Here is a 25,102-nt window from a genome sequence, read left to right on the forward strand (position 1 = left end):
CCTGAGCTTGGGCTCTGGGGTTTGCCTTGCTCTAGCCAAACCATGCCCCATATAGACATGGGTGCAACTGTACGTTCATATGCACAGAGATTTTAAAAAAAACCAATGTGGTGGTTAATTTTCACAGCTTTAAATTTTGTGCAGCTGGGTGACTTGGGACAGCAGTGAGGGCACAGAGCCCCCTAGATACAGTTAAAGGCCACGCTTTGCTTTCAGCTTCAGCAGCTCCCCTTGGGAGGGTGTGTGTGAGAGTTTTTCTCTTCCATTTAGCCGAGGAATCTGAAGCAACTGGCTCTGCAAAGGATGTCTGGGTCCTGCCTGCTTTCTGCCCAAGGCATATTTGGCATCGTCTGGATTTTGTTAGTCAGCTGGTGGGGGGATCAGATGGGAAGATAAGTGGCCTCTGGCAATTGGAAAGAAATAGACTGGAGGTTCATCTGCTCCTCTCCAGGTTGAACAATATAATCTACAGATATATCTCAGAAGTGCCAATTTAATTAAAACTGGAAGTAGAAACAGGAAAGGATGATTAGCGACTGGCATCTAATGTTCATCTGGGAAGCCAGGCCTGAGGGTGGCAGTGGTGGGTCTATTTTGCATAGATTGGTTTGGATTTCAACAATTTAACCAATTGGTGAAGTGATTCGCTTGGTTCATACTTGGGCAGCTTCTTCATAACTTGCAGGAGTTTCATCACAAGTTCATGAGCCTGAGAGTGACAAGCAAGAGGAAGAGAAGGAAGGAAGGAAAGAAAGAACATGCAACATTATTCCTTAGCAATTGTTAAAAAGGATACTTTCTTTCAAATGCCTGATTCCCATTAGCCCTGCCCTGGCTCCAGTTAACATATTCTTTTCCTCACACAATCTCTGTTGTTGGATGGAATGGGGCTGATCATCAATTGCTTCTTTAAATAGGTAAGCTGGGCATGCAACAGAATGTTGCATCACAAAGCACTCCTGTCTGTTTCTCCAGCAATGCTCCTGGGAACCACATTGTGTCATAATGTAACATCATTCCCATTGGGCCACTAGGGGGAAGAAGAGGGGAGGGAACTCTGCTGCTGTTTCAAATGGCAATGGTAGTTTAACTAAGTATTTTCATTAAAGAAAAGGAAGCAGGCAAAAGGCCTTGTTGGAGCAGATCAATTCAGCATCCCATTTCCTACAGCAGTTATCAAAATGCCTACAAGAAGCCCACAAGTAAGACCCTCTCCTGCTCATGACTCCCTACAACTGACACTCAGAGGCATATTGCTTCCACCACTGGGGGAAGAACATAGCCATTGATATACTGTGGCCAGTAGCCACCAATAGCCTTATCCACCATGGATTTGTCTAGCTCTCTTTTAAAGCCATCCAAGTTGTTGGCCATTGCTAGTTCTTACAGGGGCATTTTCCATAGTTTAAGCTTGCATTGTGTGAAGAACTAATTTCTTTGTCTTGAATCTTCCAACATTCAGCTTCATTAGATGTCTCAAGTTCTAGTGTTATGGGACAGGGAGAAAACCTCTCTCCAACCACACAAATGCATCATTTTATACTCTCTTCTTTTTCCACAATAAAAAGCCCTTTCCTCACAGAGGAGCAACTCTGCCAGCCCTTGGATCATTTCATTTCCTCTTTTAGGTCCCTCTTCCTGGTCTACAATGTCTCGTTTGAGGTGTGGCACTGAGAAACAACCTTCTAAGTGTGGTCTCCCCATCTATTCGTACAAAGGTCGCTACAATACTGGCAGTTCTATTTTCAATTCCTTTCCCAATGATGTCCAACAAGACATTTCCCTCTGTAGCCTCCTCTGAACATATTAAGCACTGAAAACACACACACACACACCAAAAATTAATCCGCTCCGAGTATCATTCCATGTTCGGCATTATACACCACATCTGCCTCTTTAATTTGTCAAGAGGAAAAGTTTCAGAAGAAATATTTGATCCAAAACTAGGAAAGAGCAGACCATGCTGCACTAGGTGGGCAAATAATCTGACATGGTATAAGTTCTAGGTTTCAAGGAGCCAAGCACAAACTGGTCAGGGGGCAACAACAACTCGAGCAGCTGGGTCTAGCTCCCATTTTAATTTCCCATGCTGCACTGTTCAGAATGCTGGGCCAGAATGAGCGGGGGGAAAAACTACACAAAGACCAGAGCAAACATTGCTGGCAGGCCCTGTCAGGATGCAATTGCTTAGGGATGACGGGTGATGACACTGGTCTGGCATATGTGATGTATTTCAACCCAAACAGACACCATTGTCAACTTGCCTTTGGCACATCCAGGATCAAGTAATGAAACATGGCCAGAGTATGGAGGATCTTGGCTATTTGAGCCAGCTGAGGTCGTGGAGACTGCTCTCGGATCTCTAAGATGGCGCTCAGCATCTGTTTTGCTTCAGCTCGCTGCTTTGCATCTGTAAGGGAGAAAGGGAACTCCATGAAGGAGGATCTACTGCAGTCAAGGGAGAACGGTCCATCTCTGGGCCTGGATGGCCTGGCTGACCTGTTTAGGCAAGAGCCTTAACCAAACCAAGCTGAAAGGGACCTTTCTCTTTTTAGCACAATGGATCGGGCTGTTATCTCATCCACCCCTTGTAGGCAAAGTTTCCATGCACCTGTCAAGATTGCTTACTTGTCAATCATTAGGACATCAGGTGAAAAGCTCCGTTTTGTACACTGCTTTGAGAAAGTTTTGCAGGGCATTACCGACTGCTGGTTGACGGTGCCTACAAACACTGTTTTGGCTGAGCTCAGTCTTCACCTGCCCTCTGTGCCTGATGTTGTACACAATGGTGTCATATATGACACCAGGTGCAGGGCAGGTGAGTGTGACATGGCCAAAATGTCCATGTGAGCCTGGAGAGCCTTAAAAGGCTCATGGGATGAAGGCCCCTCACCCCTAAGAGAAAACAAAATACAGATATGTGGTAAAAAGAGGTGCCTCATATGGTTGACTGAATCTGCACCCACTTGTGGATGTTATAATAGCTCAGAAAAGGAACGGGGAGGAATACTGTTTCTTTTTCAGAAGATGTAGCCATGTGCCACAGTCAGCAGGCTCAGAAGAGGCATCTCTCTGCCTTGCCCCCACCTAACTCTCTGGCAGGAGGAGGGAAGCAGTCTGAATTTTAAACCACCCCATTTTCTTGGAATGGGGAGAAGGGGGAGCCATCTGAAAGAGTGGAAGTTACCAAGGACTTCTTCTGTAGTCTCCTCTTCTTCCGCAAGCATATCAAGTTCTGCCGGGGTCATAAGCGTGTGGTACTGGAGGCTGATGAAGTGGCTGAAATGGTGGTGCCAAATATTGGTCACCTGATGAGAAGAGGGCTCATTAAGCAAGGAAGAAAAGGGTGTGGTGATCCCTATCCCCTTAACGTCCACTGTATGTTGGGGCCACCTTTGATCATTTCTTCGGACTGATCCAGAATATAGCTGCTATATCCCCCCACTTCCGCTACCAACAATGCACAGCTGGCTGTGTGTGTGCGTGTGAGGCACACTTGAGAAAAATAACACTTTTCCATAGGGATATGACACAGAGGGGAGATGATGAAGAAGAAGAAGAAGAAGAAGAGGAGGAGGAGGAGGAGGAGTTTGGATTTGATACCCCGCCTTTCACTCCCCTTCAGGAGTCTCAAAGCGGCTAACAATCTCCTTTCCCTTCCTCCCCCACAACAAACACTCTGTGAGGTGAGTGGGGCTGAGAGACTTCAAAGAAGTGTGACTGGCCCAAGGTCACCCAGCAGCTGCATGTGGAGGAGCGTAGACACAAACCCGGTCCCCCAGATTACATGACCACTACACCACAGATGGAACCTGAGATGAGGCTGCCGCGTTCAGCATCACCTCTACTTCAAGCCGACTGACCTCGGTGTACAGGGAATCAGCAATGTCCATTCTGTTCTGACGGAAGAAGACATTGGCCATGTGGAAATACCCTCCTGAGACGGCCATGTGGTTCGTTCCAAAGGCACAAGAGGAAAAGTAAATCTGAAATGGGATAAATATATTTATTTATTTCAGCTATTGGTACACCGCTGAAATCGCCAAAGTTTCTAAGGGCTCTACAGTGAGATTATTAAAAACATACAATGGATAAAATCAACTAAAATTATTTTTTTTAAAAAAAACAACTACCATAGATAGCTCAGTCGGTAGAGTTCAAGTCACATGTTGGGCAAAAGATTCCTGCATTGCAGGAGATTGGACTAAATGACCCTTATGCTCCCTCCCAATTCTACAATTCTATAAAAACCAGAATATTATCAATATGGGTCAGCTATCTATATGGGTTATCTATATGTGTTATCTATATGGGTCAGATGGAAGTGAATCTGAAATATGGAACAGAGAAAAGTTATATATAGGGCTGAATCCAACTGAGTTAAACTAAGAATAGACCCAGTGAAATTCACAAGCCTATATTAGGAATGTTTACTCACTTCAATGGGACTACTCTGAGTAGCATCAACACTGAATACAACCACTAGTTTATTGGGTGCAAGTTCTGTTGGAGCAGGAGCATGCAAAGTTCATTAATTTATTGACTGCATGTACATCTCTCATATAAAGTTATAAGCCGTATAAGGTTCTACCCTTTCAGTTCCCACAACAATCCTGTGAGGTAGGTTAGGCTAAGAGGCAGTAACTGGCCCAGGGTCACTCCAGTGAACCTCATGGTCGAGAGGGGATTTGAACTGTGGTCTCCCAGGTCCTAGTCTGACACTGGCTCTGAGTCACCTTGTCTAACTGACCTAAGAGATTCTTCTAGCTGGACTGGAAGAGGTATCTTGCTCTGTCAGAAATCTCAGAAAACCACTGACAATTGTAGTTCATATGCAAAGCTACTAAACAGTAGTATGACTTGGTACAAGACAGCTGTATATACCTTGGGAATAGAGGGTGGGGAATGACATTTGGGGGAAATGGCAAATGTTTAAGGAGTGATGCTTTGTGTGGAGAAAGCAGATAGGGAAAAGTGACTCTCCACCTCATATGACGTTAGAATTTGGGGTCTATCAGTAAGAGTAGGAGAGAGAAGGGAAGCTTTTCTTCAAAGAATTAACTGATGGAACATGATGCGACCACTGCTGCTAGCTTAGACGGCTTTAAAAGGGGATTATACAAATTGATGGGGATCAGCAATGAGAGTTAAATTAAACCTCCACCTTAAGAGGCAGTCTACCTCTGAAAATCAGTTGCTGCTGATGTGGGGAACAGCCACAGTGGGCTTCTGGCCTCCCCCAGAAGTACCTGCCAGTCAGTTTGGGAGAGAGGATGTGGGATTAGATGGCTCTTTGAATGGATCTAGCAGGGCTCTTCGCATGTCCATGTTTGTTCACTGAAGGCCTGAAACAACCAAAGAAAACCTCAACCAAGGTCAGGTTACCCCAAAATGTGGGTAACAGCCTTGAGCATTATTCTACAAGCCTTGCAGTCTTTTGCTATGGCCTGGAGACCGCCTTGAGGATCAGGTCACAATTTCTACTATCCAAGTCACTAGTTAGGGTTTTTTCCAGCCTCTTCCCTACTAAAGTGAGAAACCAGAGAAGACATTTCAAGCTGTGGCAGGTCAAGAAACAGGAGGCAGCTCTGTGTAGCCATTTGGTGGGCAACATGGGTCCACCTAGCACTTTAGCAGAGGCTTACGTCATTAGCCAGGTGGTACAAAGAGTCCTCAAAGTTCCCTTTGGCGGCATGAAGGAGGCCCAGGTTGCGATGAAAGTCAGACTGAATGGCATTGCTGCAGTGGGAATTCTTGAGGATAATCCACTGGGCTTGTGAGAGGTACTCCTCTGCTTGGGTAAGGTGCCCGAGGCCTGGCAGGAAGGAGAGAAGCCAAGAAAGAGTCAGCAATCTGTGGTGGTCTGTGTCTGTAGTGCAAACAGTATCCTGATCAAGACCTCGGAAAACCCTGAGACATCTTGAGAGAGCACCCCAGAGCCTGTGAACTGAGCAGGACTTGCCTGGTAAGCAAGGCAGAGAGCTTAAAAGCTATTCCTGCACCAGGAAAAGAGAGTTTTTGCTGATGCAAAAAAGAATTTTTAAGATCTCCACCTTGTCTGCATTTAATCTGTGCAATTTCAACCAGGAGGCTTCAACTGCGCACAATTGATTCCGCACAACTTAAACATGTGCAAGTTGTGATCATACTGTATATATCTGCTCTCTGCATTGCTTTGCGGGGCAAAGCCCACTCAACGCAGGCAACAGAAAGGTAAGGATGCTCACGTGGGGGTGGTTCCAAGGGAGCAGTTTGAGTATACACGTTTTGTTGTATACACGCCATCCCCGCAACGTAATCCCTGCGCAAAACACAATTACAATGTTTTTTAAAAAGAGACCATTGTCCCTATCTAGAAATTGACACAGAACTACTTCAGCACAGCTCCAGCAAAACTCACCCAGACCTGCCTCAGCTAAAATGAGGTACGCTGGCACCAGTTCCACAGCATTTGAACTGTGTACACTGATGCTGAACTTCAGCGAATGCAACGCAGCTGGAATGGCATCTTCGTGTTTGCCTTCAAGAAGAAAATTCTGAGCGACTGCCTGGGTCAACTCGGCCAGGAATTTCTGTGGACAAGCATGGATTGTTAAGCCACTCTCAGGTACACACACACACACACACACACACACAGAGAGAGAGAGAGAGAGAGAGAGAGATTTTATTGTTGTTTACAGTGGTGCCCCGCAAGACGAACGCCTCGCAAGACGAAAAACCCGCTAGACGAAAGGGTTTTCCGTTTTGGAGGCGCTTCGCAAAACGAATTTCCCTATGGGGTTGCTTTGCAAGACGAAAAAAATCTTGCATCCCCCCGCGGGTTTTTTTTGCTTTTTTCGCCCTTTTCCTAAGCTGCTAAGCCGCTTATCAGCTGTTCCGCTGATAAGCCGCTTAACAGCTGATCGCTGGAAGCCGCTTGACAGCTGTAGCGCTAATCCGCTAAGCTGTCAATGGGCTTGCTTCGCAAGACGAAAAAACCGCTAGACGAGGAGAATCGCGGAACGAATTCTTTTCGTCTAGCGAGGCACCACTGTATTTCTGATGACTAGTTTTGGTACTTGCACTGTTCTAGCCACCAGTTTGCTTCGGGGCCTATTCTGACCTATAAAACCTGACACATCTCAGGACCCCAACACCTCAAGAATCGTCACTCCCTATTTGAACTGAATGGGACCCTGCTGTTCATCCGTGAACCTCCCGGACCTGGACCACTCCCTCACCTCTCTTCTTAACTTCTGCTCTCGCCCATGCTTCCTTTCTTCCTCCGAATTGTAAAAGGGTAACGTTGTACGCAAAGGGATGAGAAGTTGACATATTTTCTCATGGATGCTGACCCAATCGGCACTCTGGTGTTCTACGTCGCTGAGAAAAGATAAGAGACATGGCTATTAGCAGCGCAAATTGTGATGCATGCATCAATTATAATATTAGGTAATTTATATAGTGCTTTTTGCAAAATAGGCTTTAAGCAGTTTACTAGTATAAAAAACAACTGTTTATTCATTTTATTTCTTTTTAATTAATGGAATTGATAGTCTGCTTAATTGCAAAAACCTGTAAGTATTGTACATAAAATATTCTCTTAAAATTATCACTAAAACCTACAAGTTAAACACAAGCCTGTCATTAAAGCTGATTCATAAATGCTACATGACTCCTAGAAAACTCTCACATAAAAATGAATCTGCATCCCCAAGGATGCAGAAATTGGATAAACTTCCACCTATGGTAGGGATGTACTAGAGTGCAATAATTTTAGGCAACAGCATGCAGAGAAATTGCTAAGATCCTAAACTGCCACATTATCCCAACTTCTCAGCTACCACTTTTATCTATATTTGTCAAGAGTAACAAAAAGCACATCTGCTATAGTGGCTAGAATGACAATCACACAATTTTGGAAAAATTTAGAAAGGGCCAATCTTACCACCTGGTACACTAAAGTGTCGGATATTACCCTATTTGAAAAAATAAACAATTTCTTTATTGTTCTGGTGTATATCCTGCATCTCTTTACATAACACTCAAGGTAGCTTCAGTTCCTTGGAGTAAAGGTGGGATATAAATTAATAAATAAAATAATGGGGGGAGACGGATGGACGATGACAATCAGAGATAGAAAGAACAAAAAACAGTGACCAGTTTAAAGCATCCCGATCAGTGACAGAGAGAAATTTTGCTTGCTTTTTATTTAATATATTTCTATTTATTTCTTACATTTATATTGCACCTTTTTTCCAACCAGGAATTCAAGGTGGTCTCCCTACCCTCATTTAATCCCCACAACAACCCTGTGGAGGAGTGGGGATTTGAGCACTGGTCTCTCTGGCACTCTAACCACTACACCACACAGTCTCCCTATATCAACTATATCTATATATCTATTTCTTTACATATAATCTCAAGGAACAGAAATAATAGTGTGCATATATATGGTAAAACTGTCAGTTTTATCCATATTTGGGTTTTATCATGCTTACAGTTTCCTTATTATCAACAAATATTTTATATTCTTTGTAAACCACTTGGAGGTTTTTTCTTTCTTTCCTTAAGCGGTACATAAATCTTTTTTAAAAAATAAAACAAATAAAATATAGCCAAAAAGCTTGCTCTGCTTATGGATCCATTCCCGTCATTCAAAATTGATTAAAGGGGTTGCTGGATAGACCTTTAAAAAGCTACACATCACCAGACCTGGCCCTTCCTTATTCCTGTCGGACTGGGACCTGGGAGAGACCAGGGTTCGCATCGCCGCTTGGTCGCCTTCAAGCTCACCCCTCAGCCTATAACCTGCCTCACAGGGTTGTCGTGGGGGATTAAAAACGAGGGTGGGCAGAACCATGTAAGCCACCTTGAGAAAAAGGTGGCATGTAAATGCCAAATAAGTAAGTAAATAAATAAATAAATAAATAAGCCCACAGGAGGCGACCGCCCCTGAGGACGCCGCTCCATAGCACCTCCACAGCTTCACCCTACGAATGCCTGCCTGCATGCCGTGCCTACGGGCGTAGGTGGGGGCAGGGAAGGAGGGAGCGCGGCCCCGCTCACCAGTAGTAGGTGACAGCGCAAGATCCGCAGCGCAGCGTGGCCGGCCCGCGGCACAGTTCGCAGAAGAGCTTCTGCCCGCGAGGCAACGCGAGCGGCACCAGCTGCCGCGTCTGCATCGCTCCGACGCATCGGTTGCTAGGGGAGCCGTCGCTAAGGCGGCGGGCCGGACTTCCGACACGCTCCTTCTGCTTCCGCCACAACCAACCAATCCTGAAGCCTCAAGGGAGCGCCCATAGAGAAGGAGCGGCTAGAGCGACACACGCAGCATGAAAGCACCTCTCCCGGAAGCGGAAGTAGCGCAAACAGAAGCAGCTGCAACGCTCGCGGCGCCAGAGCAGCTCCTTCTCTGCCGACGCCGCCATGGCCGAGCAGGTGCCTCCGGTGTCTCCCGTGGAGGTCGAGGCGGAGCGGCGCGTGCGGGCGTGGGCAGAGGCGCAGCGGGCGCGGGGCCGTCGCGTGGCGCTGGTGACGTCGGGCGGGACGCAGGTCCCGCTGGAGGCGCGAGCCGTCCGCTTCCTGGAGAACTTCAGCAGCGGGCGGCGCGGGGCGGTCTCGGCCGAGAGGCTGGTGCGCGCCGGCTACGGCGTCTGCTTCCTCTACCGCACACGGTCGGCTTTTCCCTGGGCGCGCGCCCTGCCGCTCAGCGGGCCCGCGCTCCTGGACGTTCTGCGCGTGCACGATGGTGACGGCAGCGGCGGCGCCGGTGGGCAGCGCGTCGTGGTCGACTGCAGCGGCAGCGCGCTGCCGGACCTCGTGCCCGCGCTGCTGGCCTACCACCGCGCCAAGGAGGAGCACGCCCTCCTGGTCCTCGAATTCACCGGCCTGGTGGAGTACCTGGCGCTCCTGCGCGCTACCGCCCGGGCCCTCGCACCGCTCGGTAAGCGGAGGTGGTGGGAGGGCGGAGGAAAGGAGGGCGTGGTGCCCGCGCCTGCTCGTCCACCTCAGTATTGCCGGTACGGAGTGGCAGCAGTTTTCTCCTGGCTTCCAAGTGTGAGCCTGGGAGTTCCTGCCAGCAATGCTAGGTCGTTTTCTGCGGGTCAGGATCTGGAGCATGTGTGTTGAGTGGTGCTTTCCACTGGGTAATATGGATCCAGGTTTGTGTATTGAAGCTTGCAGCTCTGGAGCCCAGTCCTGAGCACATTTGCTCCTGATTCAGAGGGGCCTACACTCAAGTAAGTGTGCTCAGGACTGCAGTCTAGAACAATCATCTATTTGAATTAAAACATACTAAGATAATAAGTTTAAATGCATTCTGCATGCCCGCTTTTATGGTTTAGGGATTTTTTACTTTTACTTTCTAAAAATTTTCTATTAACATTAACACTCTGGAAACTAAATAAATTCAAAATAACTTAAAACCTTCCATTTTGCACATTCATGTGGAAATTGTTGTGGAGGTCTTTCAACTAGCACCACTTATGGTACCAATTTTTCTCACTTGCTTAATCCTCAACCAGGTTCCAGTGCCATGTTTTACTTGGCAGCAGCTGTGTCTGATTTCTACATCCCAGCTTCAGAAATGCCTGAGCATAAGATCCAGTCTACTGATGGACCCCTACAGGTGAGCTCAGCAGGTACTGGAATTTTGTTCCTGGAGACTTGTGGTCCATTAAGAGCACCAATTAAGCACTCCAGTTAAATGCACCATTAAGCACCATTAAATGCACCAATTAAGCACTCCAGTTGTGATGTATAAGATTACTTTTATGTTGCCAGAGCAACAGGAGCTGCTGGGGAACCCACAAAAGTAGTGGCTAAAGGCCTGTAAATTAGACAGGCTTATATAGAGGCATTCCTTTGCCTTTGCTTTCCACATGCATAGAAATAAAATAATATTTTCAGAGGGGAAGCATGCCTGCATTATCAGAGATGGATGCCTGATTCAGCAAGAATTCAGTGTCTAATTTATGTCAGATTGGTCCTAAGCTTAGTTTTCCCCTGCACAAACACTCACAGATTCTCCTAACAATATTTCTTCACATGTAAGCTACCTATCAACATATACATCAATATATTTATCCACTACAGAGGCCTATAGCCAAGCACCAGAACCCTGGGTTGTAGTACCAGATTGTTACTTTGCTCCACCTTTTGATATTCCCCCTCTAGGAGCACTCACCAGCTTTTCCTCTGTTGCCCTGGGATGGGTCTCTTCCTTGGAATCTGGGGTGGACAGGGCAGTCTAGGCCCTATTACTAGATCTGCTTGTGTGTCTGTTTGTCTGTACTGTACACATGTTCATGGAATGATCATACTGGGACAAATGAGGAAATGCAAATAAATATTAAACCCAAGGAACATCAATGTTTGTTTTCACAGAATAGCAAGCAGGAAGAAAACCGACTTTGTGGCCAGAACCACCAGTGCAGTTACAGAGTAGTAAAAGGTGGCTAGTCCAATACAAGGCAAACCTACCTTGCTTGGATCAAAATCGAGTTAGTTACTCTTAGTGCAAGAGAAGCTAAAGGCAAGGTGCTTAGTTTATAGGGAGGTTTGGGGATGGGTGTTTGGAAACTCAGCAAAGTCCATGTGTAAACAACAAGAGTTGCAGCTCCAGTGATAGCTGTAGGTGTGCAAGATACCTAATGCTTGAAATGTGGAAATAAGGGAGAGGGTTGCGACACAGTTATAACCTCTGTCAAACAATGAGTAGGTAGAAATGGTTCCCTGATTTTTAAATTAGGACTGCTTATAAAGGCTGGGTTATTTGTTGGGTTCTCTCTGTGCCAACCCATCCCTTTCCCAAGCTCAGGCTATCGCTGCATCAAGAGCATGTGTGTGTTAGAGCTAGGCGATATCAGCTTTTCAAATATGTGGTGTATCACCAGCCAAACATTGCGTTTTGGCTATGTACCGCAATGTTGAAAAAATAAGCTGCATTGGCTCTGCCTGCAAGTGCCTCCAGTGATTGTTGCTAGCAGAAGGACTCAGGAGCCGTGGCGGTTTCACCAGCAATATACTGCTGAGTGAAACCGACATCACAGTCTGCTCCTCATACCGGTCCTGGGCGATATATCGCCCAGGCCTAGTGTGTGTGCATTATGCTGAACTTCTTTCTTAAAAACATAAGAAGAGCACTGCTGGATCAAGTCACGGGGCCATTTAGTCCAGCATCCTATATTACAGTGGGCAACTGGCTGCCTGTAGAAAACTGTCAAGTAGGAGTTGAGCACAAGAGCACTCCCCTCCTGTGGTTTACAGCAACTGGCATGCAGAATCATTACTGCCTCTAGCCGTGGCCATCTCCTCTGTGAATTTGTTTAATACTCCTTTCCTTGTTGCAGATCACAATGAAGATGGTGCCAAAGATGTTATCCCCTCTGGTTAAGGAATGGGCTCCAGAGGCGTTTGTGATCTCATTCAAGCTGGAAACAAACCCTTCCATCCTGATTGACAAAGCAAAGCAGGCATTGGAGAAATACCGCCACCAGGTGGTGGTTGCCAATGTGCTGGACTCCCGGAGAACCTCCGTGATTGTGGTCACCAAGGACTCGGAGATTCAGCTGTCGCTTTCTGATGACGAAGTGGCCCAAGGCATGGAAATCGAAGAGAAGATTGTCAGCTATCTTGAGTCCCAGCACAGGGCTTTTATGGAGAAATGACTTCTCCTGAGTAAAAGTGACTTCTTTGATTCCTCAGAACAGAATAGACAAATGGTTAAGAGGTGAACCGAAGATGTTTTTATTACTGCTAAATCGTGTCAAAACTTTACTACAATGGCGTATAGGATCAAAAGGGTGAAATTCTGACATAATTTTGGCTATTTTTGCACAACACACATTTGCTGCTTGTTAGAAATATATCATATAAATCTAAACATTCCTAAGTCATGGCTTTTCTGAGTGTGCCATCCCTATCTCCTGTTTTGTTTAGCCTTGTGTGATCAAACTTCAAGGAATGTTTGAATACTCTCTCCTTGCAAGCAAGGTTAGATGGCTACACCTTGACCCTAATGACTTCTGGCCATTCCACTTGATCATAGTCTGACCAGGACAGGCCCTGGTGCTGTTTACATTGCCATATGAAGGTTCTTGCTAACGCATAACCTTCTGAGTCTATATTAAAATATTATATGGGCTTAGAGCAGGGCCGAGGAACCTTCCTTTTGCATTCCTGTCAGTAGTAAACTCTGTGCTGGCAGTGGGTGGGACCAAAGCCAGCTGTGGGCAGAGCCAGAAGTTGGCATGGGTTTTCTTTCCCACCCTGTGGGCTGCTGGGAAAGGAGCAGTTCATTCTTGCTGGAGGCCTGAGCTGATTGTGCATAGGGGGCTTTTGAAATCAGGCTGTAAGACTGCATGAAACACACCTCTGGCTTGGAGATGTTCACCTTTGTGCCATGTGCCACTAATTTGGGTTCAGTTTTTTACTCCTGCCAAGGTGGCAGAGCCTTTGCTTTCACTATTGTGCATTCAGCTGTATTTTCAATAGTTTAAATTGTTATATGGTACCTAATGTACATCACAGGTGAGAAGGCACCATAAGTATTGAAAATGACAACAGCCATGTCATGTGGAGGCTATAATCTTAATTTCAATAGTTAGGGGTGACAAGATGATGGTGTGATGGGAGAGGAAGGAAGGAAGTGATTATACTGAAGACTTTTCCATTTGGGAATTAAGACCAGGGTTTGAGAGAGGGTGGTTTTGAGGATAGATTTAAAAGGAGGCAGTGATGTATGTAGTACCATTTTTTGCTAGCCTTCCCCAACTTGGTGCCTGTCAGATGTTTTCTACTACAAATCCCATCAGCTTGTCAAAGCATAATCTTACATATATTTATTTGTACTTTAATCAAATGGTACAAGAGTAGGTTACAAAAACGCCAGTTAATATTAAAATCATAAAATGAAATCACAAAACCAATGATGAAGGTAACAAAAGAGCAACACAGAACATCAGTGCAGGAGCAATGCATGTCTCCACAGAAGTGAACCCCTTTGAATTCAGTAGTGCTTCCTCCCAGATCAGTATAGGAATGTTGTGTCTGTCCATTTCCTGTCATGTGATTCCATGCTTCCTCAGTTATTTCTGTGTTCATGTATTTGAGTGTACAGCTCCACCAAAATGTCTGGTGTTGCATTTTTTAAAAGTGTATTTATTTGGGAAGAACATGTTTTAGATGGTCTGAAAGGCAGCTTCCCCCATCTTCTGCACTATAGATCTTTTGAATAACAACTCCCATCAGCAACTCTTCAGTAACCTGTGCTGCCTGAGGATGATGGTTTTTTTAGCCCAAAATATTGAGGGCAACAGGCTGAAGAAAGCTGCTTCAAGGCCTGATGTACCGGTATTTGTTCATGTTCAGTTTCAGAACCAGGTAGATGACCAAAATTGTTCTTTAATTGTTTCAATCCTGGTGAAGTTAAATCTCTAATTAGTCTTTCAGTAAATGGGGATCAGGGTACACACACCCATATGCCTGCATACGTAAAGTACAAAAGTAAAAGAAGTTTTGCAATGGCATATATATGTTGAAAACAAGCACAGCGAGATTTCACAACAGCAGTAATAACAGAGTACACAGGTATACAGGATCCAGATTCAGTCTCCTTGTGGGAATAGTTGACAGAGGAATGGATTGCATCCAACATTAGCCCTACTCAGTGTGGGCCCCTTGAAATGAATGAACATGACTAATTAGACCCCTTAATTCAATTGGGTTTACTCTGTCTAGGACTCAGTTGGAAACAACCCTCAGACTTCACCATAGGGTAGCAGTGCCAGGAGATGGAAGTGAAGGAATGGGGTTTCTTCTGTGCAGTCAGTTTAAAACTGACCCATTCCTTCAGAAGTATGTAGTTTGAGAAAAGCTGGAGCATAGGTTTGTAATGCCAGTGAAAAAGTCACCCACTCAGTTGGAATTAATGTGATTTTTCAGTGCCAGAAAATCAAGCAGCAATGTCACAAAAACTGGATAGGGTGGTAAAACCTGGGTTTTGAGGCTTCCTATTATTTCTCCACCCCACACACTAATCTTGACTGCCCACCAGGGACATGGGTATGGACAAAGGTTGGCTCACAGTGGAGAGCAGCAGGTATCTGCAGGTTGGTCTGATATCTGACTTTGAAGCTGGGTCCTGTGCATATTTATGCACAGATAAGTTCCGCTGTGTTCCAAAGCAGAGTTAGAAATGTATCTGTCTAAGCTGTGTGGCTGCAATCTACATTTTGGCATGTGTGATAGATGATAGATAGATAGATAGATAAAGAATCGTACGTACATACATGCATACATACATACATACCTTATGTGGGAATACTCTATTCCAGTTATATCTTTCATCCAAAAATGTATAGGATTTTCCTGTGACTATTTTGACCCCATATGCTTCAGTTCTGTGCTGTCTTGCATTGGAGTTGATCCCAGCAACTCTTTGGGACTTAACATTTAAGTTAACAGGCTTAAGGGTTGGTCGCATGTTTCAAAATCGGAAATTGGCACCTACTTCTTAGCAGAAAGCTTCACGCATGTCTTTTACATACAAAACCTAGTGAACTCCTTGAATTTACTCTGTTACCTTGCCACGAGTGCTACCATTCCTGCATGCTTACCTGGGAGTAAGCCCCATTTACCATAATGCTGAACGACTTAACTTCCAAATAAGCACAGTTCCCACAGCAAGCACAATCCTGTGTGCGTTTAGCAAGTCACATTACCTTTTACGGCCATTGCCTCTCAGCCTAATTTACCTCGCAGGGTTGTCGTTGAGCGGGGATTAAAGGAGATTGGGGAGAACTATACACCATTTTAAACATCTTGGGGGGGGGTGCGCGGAAAATGTGGGACATAAATGAAATAATAAACCCCTGTGGGTGCTTGCCTTAGGGAGAAAAGCAGCAAAGTTTACTTCTGAGTAACGCATGCAATGCAAGTGAAATGGGTTTTACCCGCGGCTAGGGCAGGGGCGTTGCCACCTTGCCACGACTACATGCTCCGCGGGAGGGGGGCGTCCTTCTCCCCCCACTGCGCTGAGGCTTAGCCGGGGCCTGGAGGGTAGGCCTCGTTGCCATGGTGAACGCGGCCTAGCTTTGGGCTCGAGTAATCCGAACCGGCTCTCAACTGGCGTTGACGAGCTCGCATGGAGGGAGCCCAGCCGGTGAGTACGGAAGGGGGTGGATGCGGCTCCTCCGGGGAAGGCAAAAGAAGGGCAGCCGGGAGTAGCGGGGAACGGAGCGTGAGCTCTCTCCTTCCTTGCCCCGGCGAGGCTGTTGGTTGGGAGAGAAACAAAACACACGACAAGCGCCTCAGAAAACAGCCCCGCGGCATTCGGCCGAGAAGCAGCGGCCACGGAAGCCCCCGGCGAACCTCCCCTTGTGCTGCTGTCTTCGCCCCGGCAGCGAGAGGTAGACTGTGCCTGGCCAGGCGAGGCTCAACAGTGAATTTGCCTGACACGATACATATCTACTGTAGATACATTTCTGCCCTTTTCGTAGAGTTGGAAGGGACTCAAAGTCACCCCGAAAACCCTTTGGGGTAGGTTAGGCCGTGAGAGAGGATGACCTGTCCAAGGCCACCCAGTGGCCGAATGGTGGGATTTGAATCCCGGTCTCCCAAGTCTTGCCCAAAATTTTTAACCACTACATCATACTGGCTAGATTAAAAAAAAATCCCTGCTGGGTTAATGAAAACTGGAACAAGATCGCTCTACGCTGCCAAGTTTCTGTTTTGTGTAAGTTTCTTGTATATGTTCACCTCTGAACTGCTGCACACACACACCCTGCCCTGCCCTTGTGTTTCTTTTGTGTGTGATTCTTTAAAACAAACAAAAAAGCCAACAACTTTATTTAAACAATTTTTTAAAAAAGTGATTCCTGGATCGAAATATCAAAAGTAAGTTTTGCATCATACATGCGTATTCAGGAAAAGGGTCCATCAAGATGACCTGAGTTCCATCATCGGTGCATGTAGACAATTTTGTGCATCCGTTTCAAAAGTGTAAGAAATAAAGTCCCACCGTATAATGTGAAACCACTCCAGGTCTTCTGACCCCCTGGAGATCGGGAAAGTTTCTCCAAAAAACCCTAGAGGTCCACGTATTTTTATATTTGTGTTAAATGTCAGTGCTTCAATGTTTTCCACCATCGTGGCAACTGAGATTCTGGGTGCAGCCAGCATCCATGTTATCAGATCTTTTCAGGTGTGTATTACACACTTAGCCACCCCAGAGATTTAACATACATTAGAGATTTAAACGGCAGTTCAGAATTTAGAAACCAAGGAGCATTTCCACCAAAGATAGAAAAATGTGCCAACAATCTGGCAAGAGCCCAGATGTTCTTCTAGATGTGTCTTGAATGTTCTGGAGACCAGTTTTGTAACTGGCCAACTGTTGCTGATAATACGGCTGTTAAAGATGCAGCTACACGGACTGGTTGAAAAATTGACAATTGCAGTTGATAGATATTGATTTACAAGATGTGGCGAGGGGCAGTAACTTAGATGGCTTCAAAAGGGTATTAAATACATTAATTGAAGGGAGGAGGAAACATAGGATTCTTCCTTACATACCGAGCCAGGCCCTTGCTCCACTTTCCTCAGTAATGTCTACAGTAGGGATTAGGAAACTATGGCCTTCCAGATGTTGCTAAGACTTCCTTGAGCCAGCATAGTCAGTGGCCAGGAATGTTGGGAGCTGGAGTGCAATAACATCTGAAGAGCCATAGGTCCCCTATCCCTAGTCTATGTTGATTTGTGGTGCTGCAGAGGGGTTATTTTGCACTTGCTGGTGCAGCACTTTGGTTTTTTGGATGTTGAGTGATAGGCCAAGCTTTTCATAAACTTCTGCTAAGATATTTAGGATGGTTTGGAGGGCATCCTCTGAGCATGCACACACTACGTTGTCATCAGCATACTGAAACTCTATGATGGAAGTTACGGTAACCTTACTCTTTGCTTTCAGTCTGCTCAGATTGAAGAACTTTCCATCTGTTCAATATATGATTTCTACTCCGGTGGGGAGTTTCCCTTCGACAAAGTGTAAGATCATAGTAATGAAAATAATGAATAGAGTTGGGGCAATAACACAACCCTGTTTAACACCTGATCCCACTGTGAATAGTTCACTTTGTGAGCCATGGTTATCTGCAATTGTTGCTGTCATATTATCATGGAGGAGCCGAATGATGTTCACAAATTTATCTGGGCATCCAATTTTCAGAAGGACAGCCCACAGGGCATTACGATTTACAGTGTCGAAAGATACAGCCTGCTCCACAGAAGAGAGATCTATCCATAGCTGTTAGCCACGTGGGCTAGCAGAATGTTCCCAAATACAGTTGCTGAAGCAGTATAGCTGAGAAGACTGAATCTAATAAATAAATAAATAAAAATACAGATTTATTGTTTAGGGAAGACCCCTTTTCTGATTCCTTTCTACATTCCATTATACAGGAGCAAGCACATATAGAAGACATAACTCAGCAGCTCAAGGAAGAAGGGGTTGACACTACAGTGCCTGCAAAGGACCAGCTCTGTTATGTCTGGAGTTTGTTCCTACGCAGTCAAGAGGAGTTGCATTCTGCTGCCGGAGAGTTAGAGAAACTCAGGCGACAGCAAGTGGAAGAGATGAGAGAGGTAGGTGGGAAGATTGTCAGCCACTGGCTGCTGACACCGGAGTAGGCCAACCACTTCTAAAGGGTTTTTCAAAGATAGATGCTTTCAGGTTTACAGCCCTTGGGATTGTTCCAAGCTAGGTGTGGACAATTTGCTCAAGATAGAAGTCCATGCTGAAGAACTTCCCACAGCAAATATGTATTGGGTACATGGACTGAACATACGTTGTGTGCCATTTTTATGCATATGGTGGGCACGTTGTTGGGCATGTTGTGCTTATTTTACAGTTGTTGGGCATGTTGTGCTTATTTTACAATGTTTTTTATTCTGAAAGTGGCTGCTCTCAAGGTGCCCAGACTACAACGAGAGGGGCATGGAGGGCCTGTCCTCTGGGCCATAATGTTAATAATGTGCAGTACAGGACCTGGGCTTGTTTATGCATTACATTCCTTCTTTGGCACAGCACAGGAACTGAGCTTTTAGCTCAGCTTCCCTCAACTGGGACTGAGAGGAGTTGTGGTTCAGAACCCACAGAGGGTGCCCTGTTAGCGAAGGCTGATATAGCTGTTGTGTGAACATGTTATAGAAGTCTGTGGTTTGTTTCTGTCCCAGCACAAATCTTCTAACAGAGCTGGAGCATGTTTGAACTGTACATTTTAATTTTCCAGGCTTACCGTGACAGCTACTGGGAATTGATGTGGCTTCTCCAGAGAGGGCTAGCTTTGTGGGAATGAGTCCCAGTTCAGCCCATTGCTTATCCCTCTCATATTTTAGGGCCTCCCAAAGATGTCCATAAACACAGCTCTATCTTTTTGTCCCTTTAACAAAAAATCCTACGTACCTTGGCATGGGGCAGGGGAGCAAAATTTTCCATGATTTCTGTTGGTTTCCTGGTTTTTGTTTTGGAATTTGCATCCGGTTGTCATAGGTGTTTGGTATGTTGTCAATAGGAGAGGAAAAGTACTCATAGTGCATAGCTCACAGGGAACCTTCCTGTGCAAGGTCTCTTGAAAGGAACAGGATTTGCACAGGAGGGCATCCTTTGTTCTTGGGCAAGTTCTGTTTGATTCAGCCTGGCTGGTGATGGGAATCGTTCTAAGTGGGTTTTTTCCTTGTGGCCTTCAAAGAGAAGAGCAAAAATAATAGGAACAGCAAGCGGTAGAGTCTTTCTTATGTCTGACGCAAGGGATTGATTGCGTTTCTCAACTGTCGTCAGCTTGACAAGGTGAAATTTAGATCTTTGCCATGTGGCTTGAATGTCCACACAGAGAAAAATCTGCCCACATCACATTTGTATAGAACCCCCTGCCCACTGAGAGCAACAGAAGGCTGTGTAAGCACATCTCCTCCTGCTTTGAACAGAGGATGTCTGGAAAATATGTCTGGAGATATTTAATATGCCATTTGACTTTTTTGTGCTAATTGAACGGAAAAGGAGCAAAATAGATGTGTTAGGTTGGTGTTTTTCCCAGACTTGAAGGACGCCAGAATCATCCGGCTGGATAAGAGCCAAAAGTCCATCTCAAAAAAGTGTCCTGGTTCCCCACAGTGCCAGCCAGATGTCTCCTGTGTCACCAGTTGCTGGAAACCACAGGAGGGGAGAGTGCTCTTGTGCTCAAATCCTGCTTGCTGGTTTCCCACAGGCATCTGGTTGGCTACTATGAGAACAGGATGCTGGACTAGATGGGCCATTGGTCTGATCCAGTAGGCTCTTCCTATGCTATTATGTTGCCCGCTCCAGGAGATAGGGCAATTTCCCACACCCCCTTACAGGGCCTGGAGTGTGGGGTGGCTTGCAGGGGTGACGCCAAAGCTATTTGCTTTGGAACTGCCCCCTCAGCATAGAAAGCTGGTTGTGTGGACTAATGGGCTTCCAACGTGGCAAAAGCCCCTTGCATGAATGGAGAAATATGTTCGAATCCTCAAATCAGCAAAGTGTTTCAAAGAGACAGTACAGACAGCAACCATTTTGTGTGGCTTTTCTGTTCCTGGCCCCGCGCACCATTCACATTTCTGGAAATGTAAGAATTAAAAAAAAAAAGGGGACCCTTGCGCTTAAGGAACTGACAGTCCAAAATGACAGTTGGAAATATATAATTTAAAAGTGATCCAGGTGGTTTCAGTTTTTACTTGCACTGCTCAACCTGTCCTGGATTGAATACGACCCTTTGAACATGTGCACATTTCATTGGATGTGTCCTGCTTCACGGATGCCAGGAGTCCACTTAAGAGATGGTCAGATCACAGTCTGAGGCCAAGTGCTTGTGGAAGTGTCAAAAAGCACAACCAGACCTGGACTCCTTTGGAAATGATAAAGTGGGGAAGAGCCTGTCAATTCTTATCAATGCCAGATAGGGTTGGAAATGCCTCTGCCTGAAGCCTTCCTGAAAAGCTGCTGCCATTCAGTGCAGACAATACTGAGGTAACAGTATAGGACAGCTTCTTTAGTTCTAGTGAAATATATTGGTGTGGGCAGGGGGCTTCAGGCTTCCCTTGTCTTGACCTTAAACTCTTGTTGATTCAAACTTTAGATCAGTGGCTTTCAACTGTGTTTTGTTGGTTTTTTCCATTTGGTTATAAGGGGAAGATCAGTCATGATGAATCTATGTGCCTAAAAGATGGTGTGTTCTTTCTCCACTGTGACAGGTAATCTGCCTCTGAATACCAGTTGCTGGGATTCACAGGTGGGAAGAGTGCTGCCACCCTTAAAATGTGGCACTCCAGACCTGCTTGTAGGCTTCCCTTTAGGACAGGGGTCAGCAAACTGTCCCTCAGATCTAGCTGGGGGCACAGACTATTTTTTTAAGAAAAAAAATGAACGAATTCCTATGCCCCACAAATAACCCAGAGATGCCCCCCCCTTTTTTTAGATTTAGAAGGTGATTGGGCTGGATCTGGCCCCCGGGCCTTAGTTTGCCTACCCATGCTTTAGGACATGCGGTTGGCAGTTTGACTGTAGAGTGCTGGATTAAATGGGCATAATCCATTAAAGAAACCTACCTGAATCCTCTGTGATATGCAGGAATTCTCTGTGGCAGATGCACCATGCCCATCAGTTAACGTGGAAAGGTTTCTCTACCACTAGACAGTTTGAAGACTTCTTCTTTAGCTATGAACGGCATAAATCCATTCTGATCTAGGGGACTCTGAAGATTTCTCAAACATGTGAAAATCCACATGAAGGTTAAACTCAGTATTGAGCAGAAGGTAGGACAGAGCTTTCCAAACGGTATGTCGTGACACATTAATGTGTCAGCTGCAGTGTATACGTGTGTCACGCAAATGCTCCCTACACTATTCCTGGGGCTGGAAAGGAGTTAGTTTTACCTCCAGTTTGCTAGTAAAACTGAATTGCTGTGTTGTGAAATGATGCTTGTGTAAAAAGTATGTCACCAACATGAAAAGTTTGGAAAGCTCTGGTGTAGGGAGTCCCATAGTGTTTTCAGGCAGGGCACTCGTAGCAATGGACTGAGCAACCTGTAATGGTTCTAGGGGCTGCTCATGCGTAAGTTGTCGCCACACCTGGCTGGGTTACCTGGGTGAACCCTTTCTGTCTGGATAGCCACCCATCCGTGGCTGTCTCAATCGCTGGCAGAATCCGTCAGTGGACGTTTCTTGAACTTCTTCCAGCAAAGAAGTTCTTTGACGCCTAGTCTCCTCCTACTCTCCCTGCACGGAAGTCTTCTGCGCAGGGAGGGTGTGGGCAGCGGAGGACCCGTGCTCTCCCCGCTGGTCTCCGGTGAGGAGTCCTGGAGCCCCCTCCCGATTCCCCCATCTGCCCCCCTTCTCCACTGGTGCTACGCTGATTTCCTTCCCCAGCAGATGGGCTGCCTCTCTCCCTACTGGGACCCTCTCCGGCATCCCTCTGGAGCCTTCCCTCCGCCTCTGGCTCTGATGGCAGTTCCCTGACACAACCTAATTCTGTTCTTTCTCTGACTCACTGGGTGCTAAGGTATAGGCCTGTGCCATTCTGTCTTGTACAGCTTCATTGAAAAAATGTGCCCCAAACCCATCTCTGTGTTGCACATTTTGTGTGCCTTATTTTACCTAAAATATGCATTTTTGTGTGTGCCCTTCCTTTTGTACACCGCATAGTCAGATCTGGAGAGCTGCACGATCTGACAGGAAGTTGCATTGTGATCCTGAAGCAAGTTCAGGAGTGTTGAAGTGAGTTGGTCTGCTGAAAAAAATCTCATTTGTCACAGCAAGAGTTAAGAAAGGCAATGACTCCATCTGCTGACAGTTAAAGAAATAACCTAATTTCAGCACAGTGCAGATTAGTATGGGTATAGATGGTCTTTCAAACAACCTGATCCCAAATAAATCAGGTCTTTAAAGTTTAATACCATCATTTTAAATTGAGCCCAGAAACAAAAACTGGGTTTTGCCATAGAAGGCAGGAATGAATGAATGCATGAGCGAAAGAGTTTCAGTTATTAGCTGTTGGGAAAGACCTATGCCCGAGACCTTGGAGCGCTGGTGCCAGTCACAGTAGATGTTACTGCCGATGGGAGCTTCTGGCAGAAAACATGCAGCACAGTTGTTAAAACAGCTGCCCAGGCTGCCCATTTACTAATGACACAGGTTCAAGGGATTTGTGTTAATTTACAGCTACCACTTAAATCCAACTCAGTTGGTGAGATAATCTACAGCAGCATCTCTGCATAGCTGTCAACTTTTCCCTTTTCTTGTGAGGAATCCTATTCAGAATAAGGAAATTTCCCTTAAAAAATGGGAAACGTTGACAGCTATGCATCTCTGGTATTTCCTCGAGTTGATGAGGCTCATTTGACAACAAGAAGAAATCAAAGCTTTAGTGTCATCGGTCAAGTTCTGTAGAACTCTTCCAGTTGTGATTCAGGCACCTTCTATGCCAGTACTGAAAAGCCTGCTGAAAACCTTTCCCCAGGGCCTATGCAGGCAATTGAGAGTTCATCCTTCTGCAGTGGTTTATTGATGCTTGTTTTTAACTTTCTTGCTTTCAAATTGTTTCCCCCTTTTTTATACTTCTATTGTGCGGTTTTTATCTTTTTCATGTTGTAAAGTGCAAAAGATATATTTTTATGATTTAGCAGCCTGTACTTATAAATAAATAAATAAATAAATAAATAAATAAATAAATGGGCAAATAATGCAGCCTGACCTGTCCTTGCTGATTGGGAGTCATAGACTTGCTTTGTCCTTCTCTTCTCAGGTGGAAAATTACGTGGCCCACATCCGTATGTTGACGGAAGCGCGGGATTCTTTGGCAACTGCATTTGAGAGAGAAAATGCGCAGCTTAGGGTGGAAGTTACACAGCTACAACTTGAGCAAGGTACTCTCTCCCTCACTTTGCTGAATGTGTCAGATCCAGGACCGTGGGGCTGAGGCCACCCTCCCAAAAGTGTCCCCTCAGCTAGCCCAGTGCTCACAAGGATCTTGATCAAACTGGAAAGTGGGGCGTAGACCTGCTTTTTATTACTTTACCTACTTAGAGCATTTGGACCCCATGCTTCAGCCAGAAACATTCCCCAAGTGGCTTAAATACAACTAATTAAAACAAGGCAGTCCCTGACCACAGGCTTACAAGGTATAAAGCACAATACACAATACACAAGGGGAAAGGGATATGGAGGGAAGAGGAAAAAAGCAGACTTAAACCTCTTTTGTTGACCACCAGCATTATGCTTTCCATTTTTAAGTTCGGAATAGAGTAGTTGCTTTGGAAGACGATAACTTGACTACAATGGTCTATTGAGATTTGCTTTATTGTCTGGTTTTCTGGTTTTATATTGTAAACTGCTTGGCACATTTTTATGATACAGTGGTATATAAATATTTTTACAAATAAATAATAAATATAATGGCCAGCTGGCATTTAAGCAGCTCAGAGGCAGGAGGCACCAGATGGAATTGGTCTTTCTGCTGGCTGATGGAATGAGCCCTGCTTCCCATCTCTCCCAATGAAGTAACTTTCTTCCTCTTATACGTCCGCCCCCCGTTTCCCTAAATAAGAGGTGCTGGGCAGGTTGACTGTTCCGGGGGAACTCATGAAATGGCTCACCTCAGGAGCTCTGAGAACTACAGTCCCAGGTGTCTGTGATGTGCTTACTGGATTAATCTGTGGTTTTTAAGTCTGTACAGAAATCCATGTTTTAAATATGTTCTTAAATATGCATTTTATCATAAAAATAATAAAATAAGTCAATGGACTCTGCGATTTCAGTGATTCTATCCTGAGTACAGCTTAGTTCAATACGACCTGCATTTTATCTCAGTGTACACATTTCCAAATGTCTTTTATCCTAAAACAGAGCTTGAGGGCCGGAGCCTCTCCTGATGTTTTCCCCTCCTCGGCATCTGTTATCTAGAGGTATATTGACTTTGGACTGGGGCAAAGAATTCTGTGGCGGTCCAGATGTTACTGGACTACAGAATGGCTTTCCTTTGGCCCTTTTTGGAGACATATTTTCTCTGTAAAATGACTAAACAGGAAGTGGGCAAACATCTGGGTTCTGCCAC

At 45.4% G+C, this 25,102-nt stretch overlaps 3 protein-coding genes across 5 annotated transcripts in view; 2 read left to right on the plus strand and 1 right to left on the minus strand.

The window, feature by feature from the left end:
- Positions 1–473: 473 nt before the first annotated feature.
- ZMYND12 (zinc finger MYND-type containing 12) lies at positions 474–9,221 on the minus strand. Its single transcript, XM_081921626.1, has 8 exons — positions 9,049–9,221; positions 7,221–7,362; positions 6,401–6,572; positions 5,646–5,815; positions 3,864–3,986; positions 3,188–3,308; positions 2,265–2,410; positions 474–709 (listed from the first exon to the last, which is right to left on the minus strand). The coding sequence occupies exons 1-8, from the start codon at positions 9,162–9,164 to the stop codon at positions 590–592; spliced, it is 1,110 nt and encodes a 369-aa protein (XP_081777752.1). The 5' UTR covers positions 9,165–9,221; the 3' UTR covers positions 474–589.
- A 119-nt stretch (positions 9,222–9,340) lies between these two features.
- On the plus strand, positions 9,341–12,878 carry PPCS (phosphopantothenoylcysteine synthetase). The gene is made up of 3 exons (XM_081921629.1): positions 9,341–9,925; positions 10,506–10,609; positions 12,333–12,878. Exons 1-3 carry the CDS (start codon positions 9,409–9,411, stop codon positions 12,648–12,650), a joined length of 939 nt encoding a protein of 312 aa, XP_081777755.1. The 5' UTR covers positions 9,341–9,408; the 3' UTR covers positions 12,651–12,878.
- Positions 12,879–16,008: 3,130 nt separating this feature from the next.
- Positions 16,009–25,102, plus strand: part of CCDC30 (coiled-coil domain containing 30) — a 33,852-nt gene continuing 24,758 nt past the window's right edge. The window contains exons 1-3 of one of the 3 annotated variants that reach the window (XM_081921623.1): positions 16,009–16,144; positions 18,439–18,621; positions 23,795–23,915. In XM_081921623.1, the coding sequence (XP_081777749.1) occupies positions 16,127–16,144; positions 18,439–18,621; positions 23,795–23,915 (322 nt within the window). In that variant the 5' untranslated portion in view covers positions 16,009–16,126. Of the gene's footprint in view, positions 16,145–16,400; positions 16,522–16,568; positions 16,718–18,438; positions 18,622–23,794; positions 23,916–25,102 lie in introns of those variants that run through there. The other 2 variants (XM_081921624.1, XM_081921622.1) reach the window with 2 other exon arrangements.

Source organism: Podarcis melisellensis (genome assembly GCF_964234715.1).
Source record: "Podarcis melisellensis genome assembly, chromosome: 8".
NCBI lineage: Eukaryota > Metazoa > Chordata > Lepidosauria > Squamata > Lacertidae > Podarcis > Podarcis melisellensis.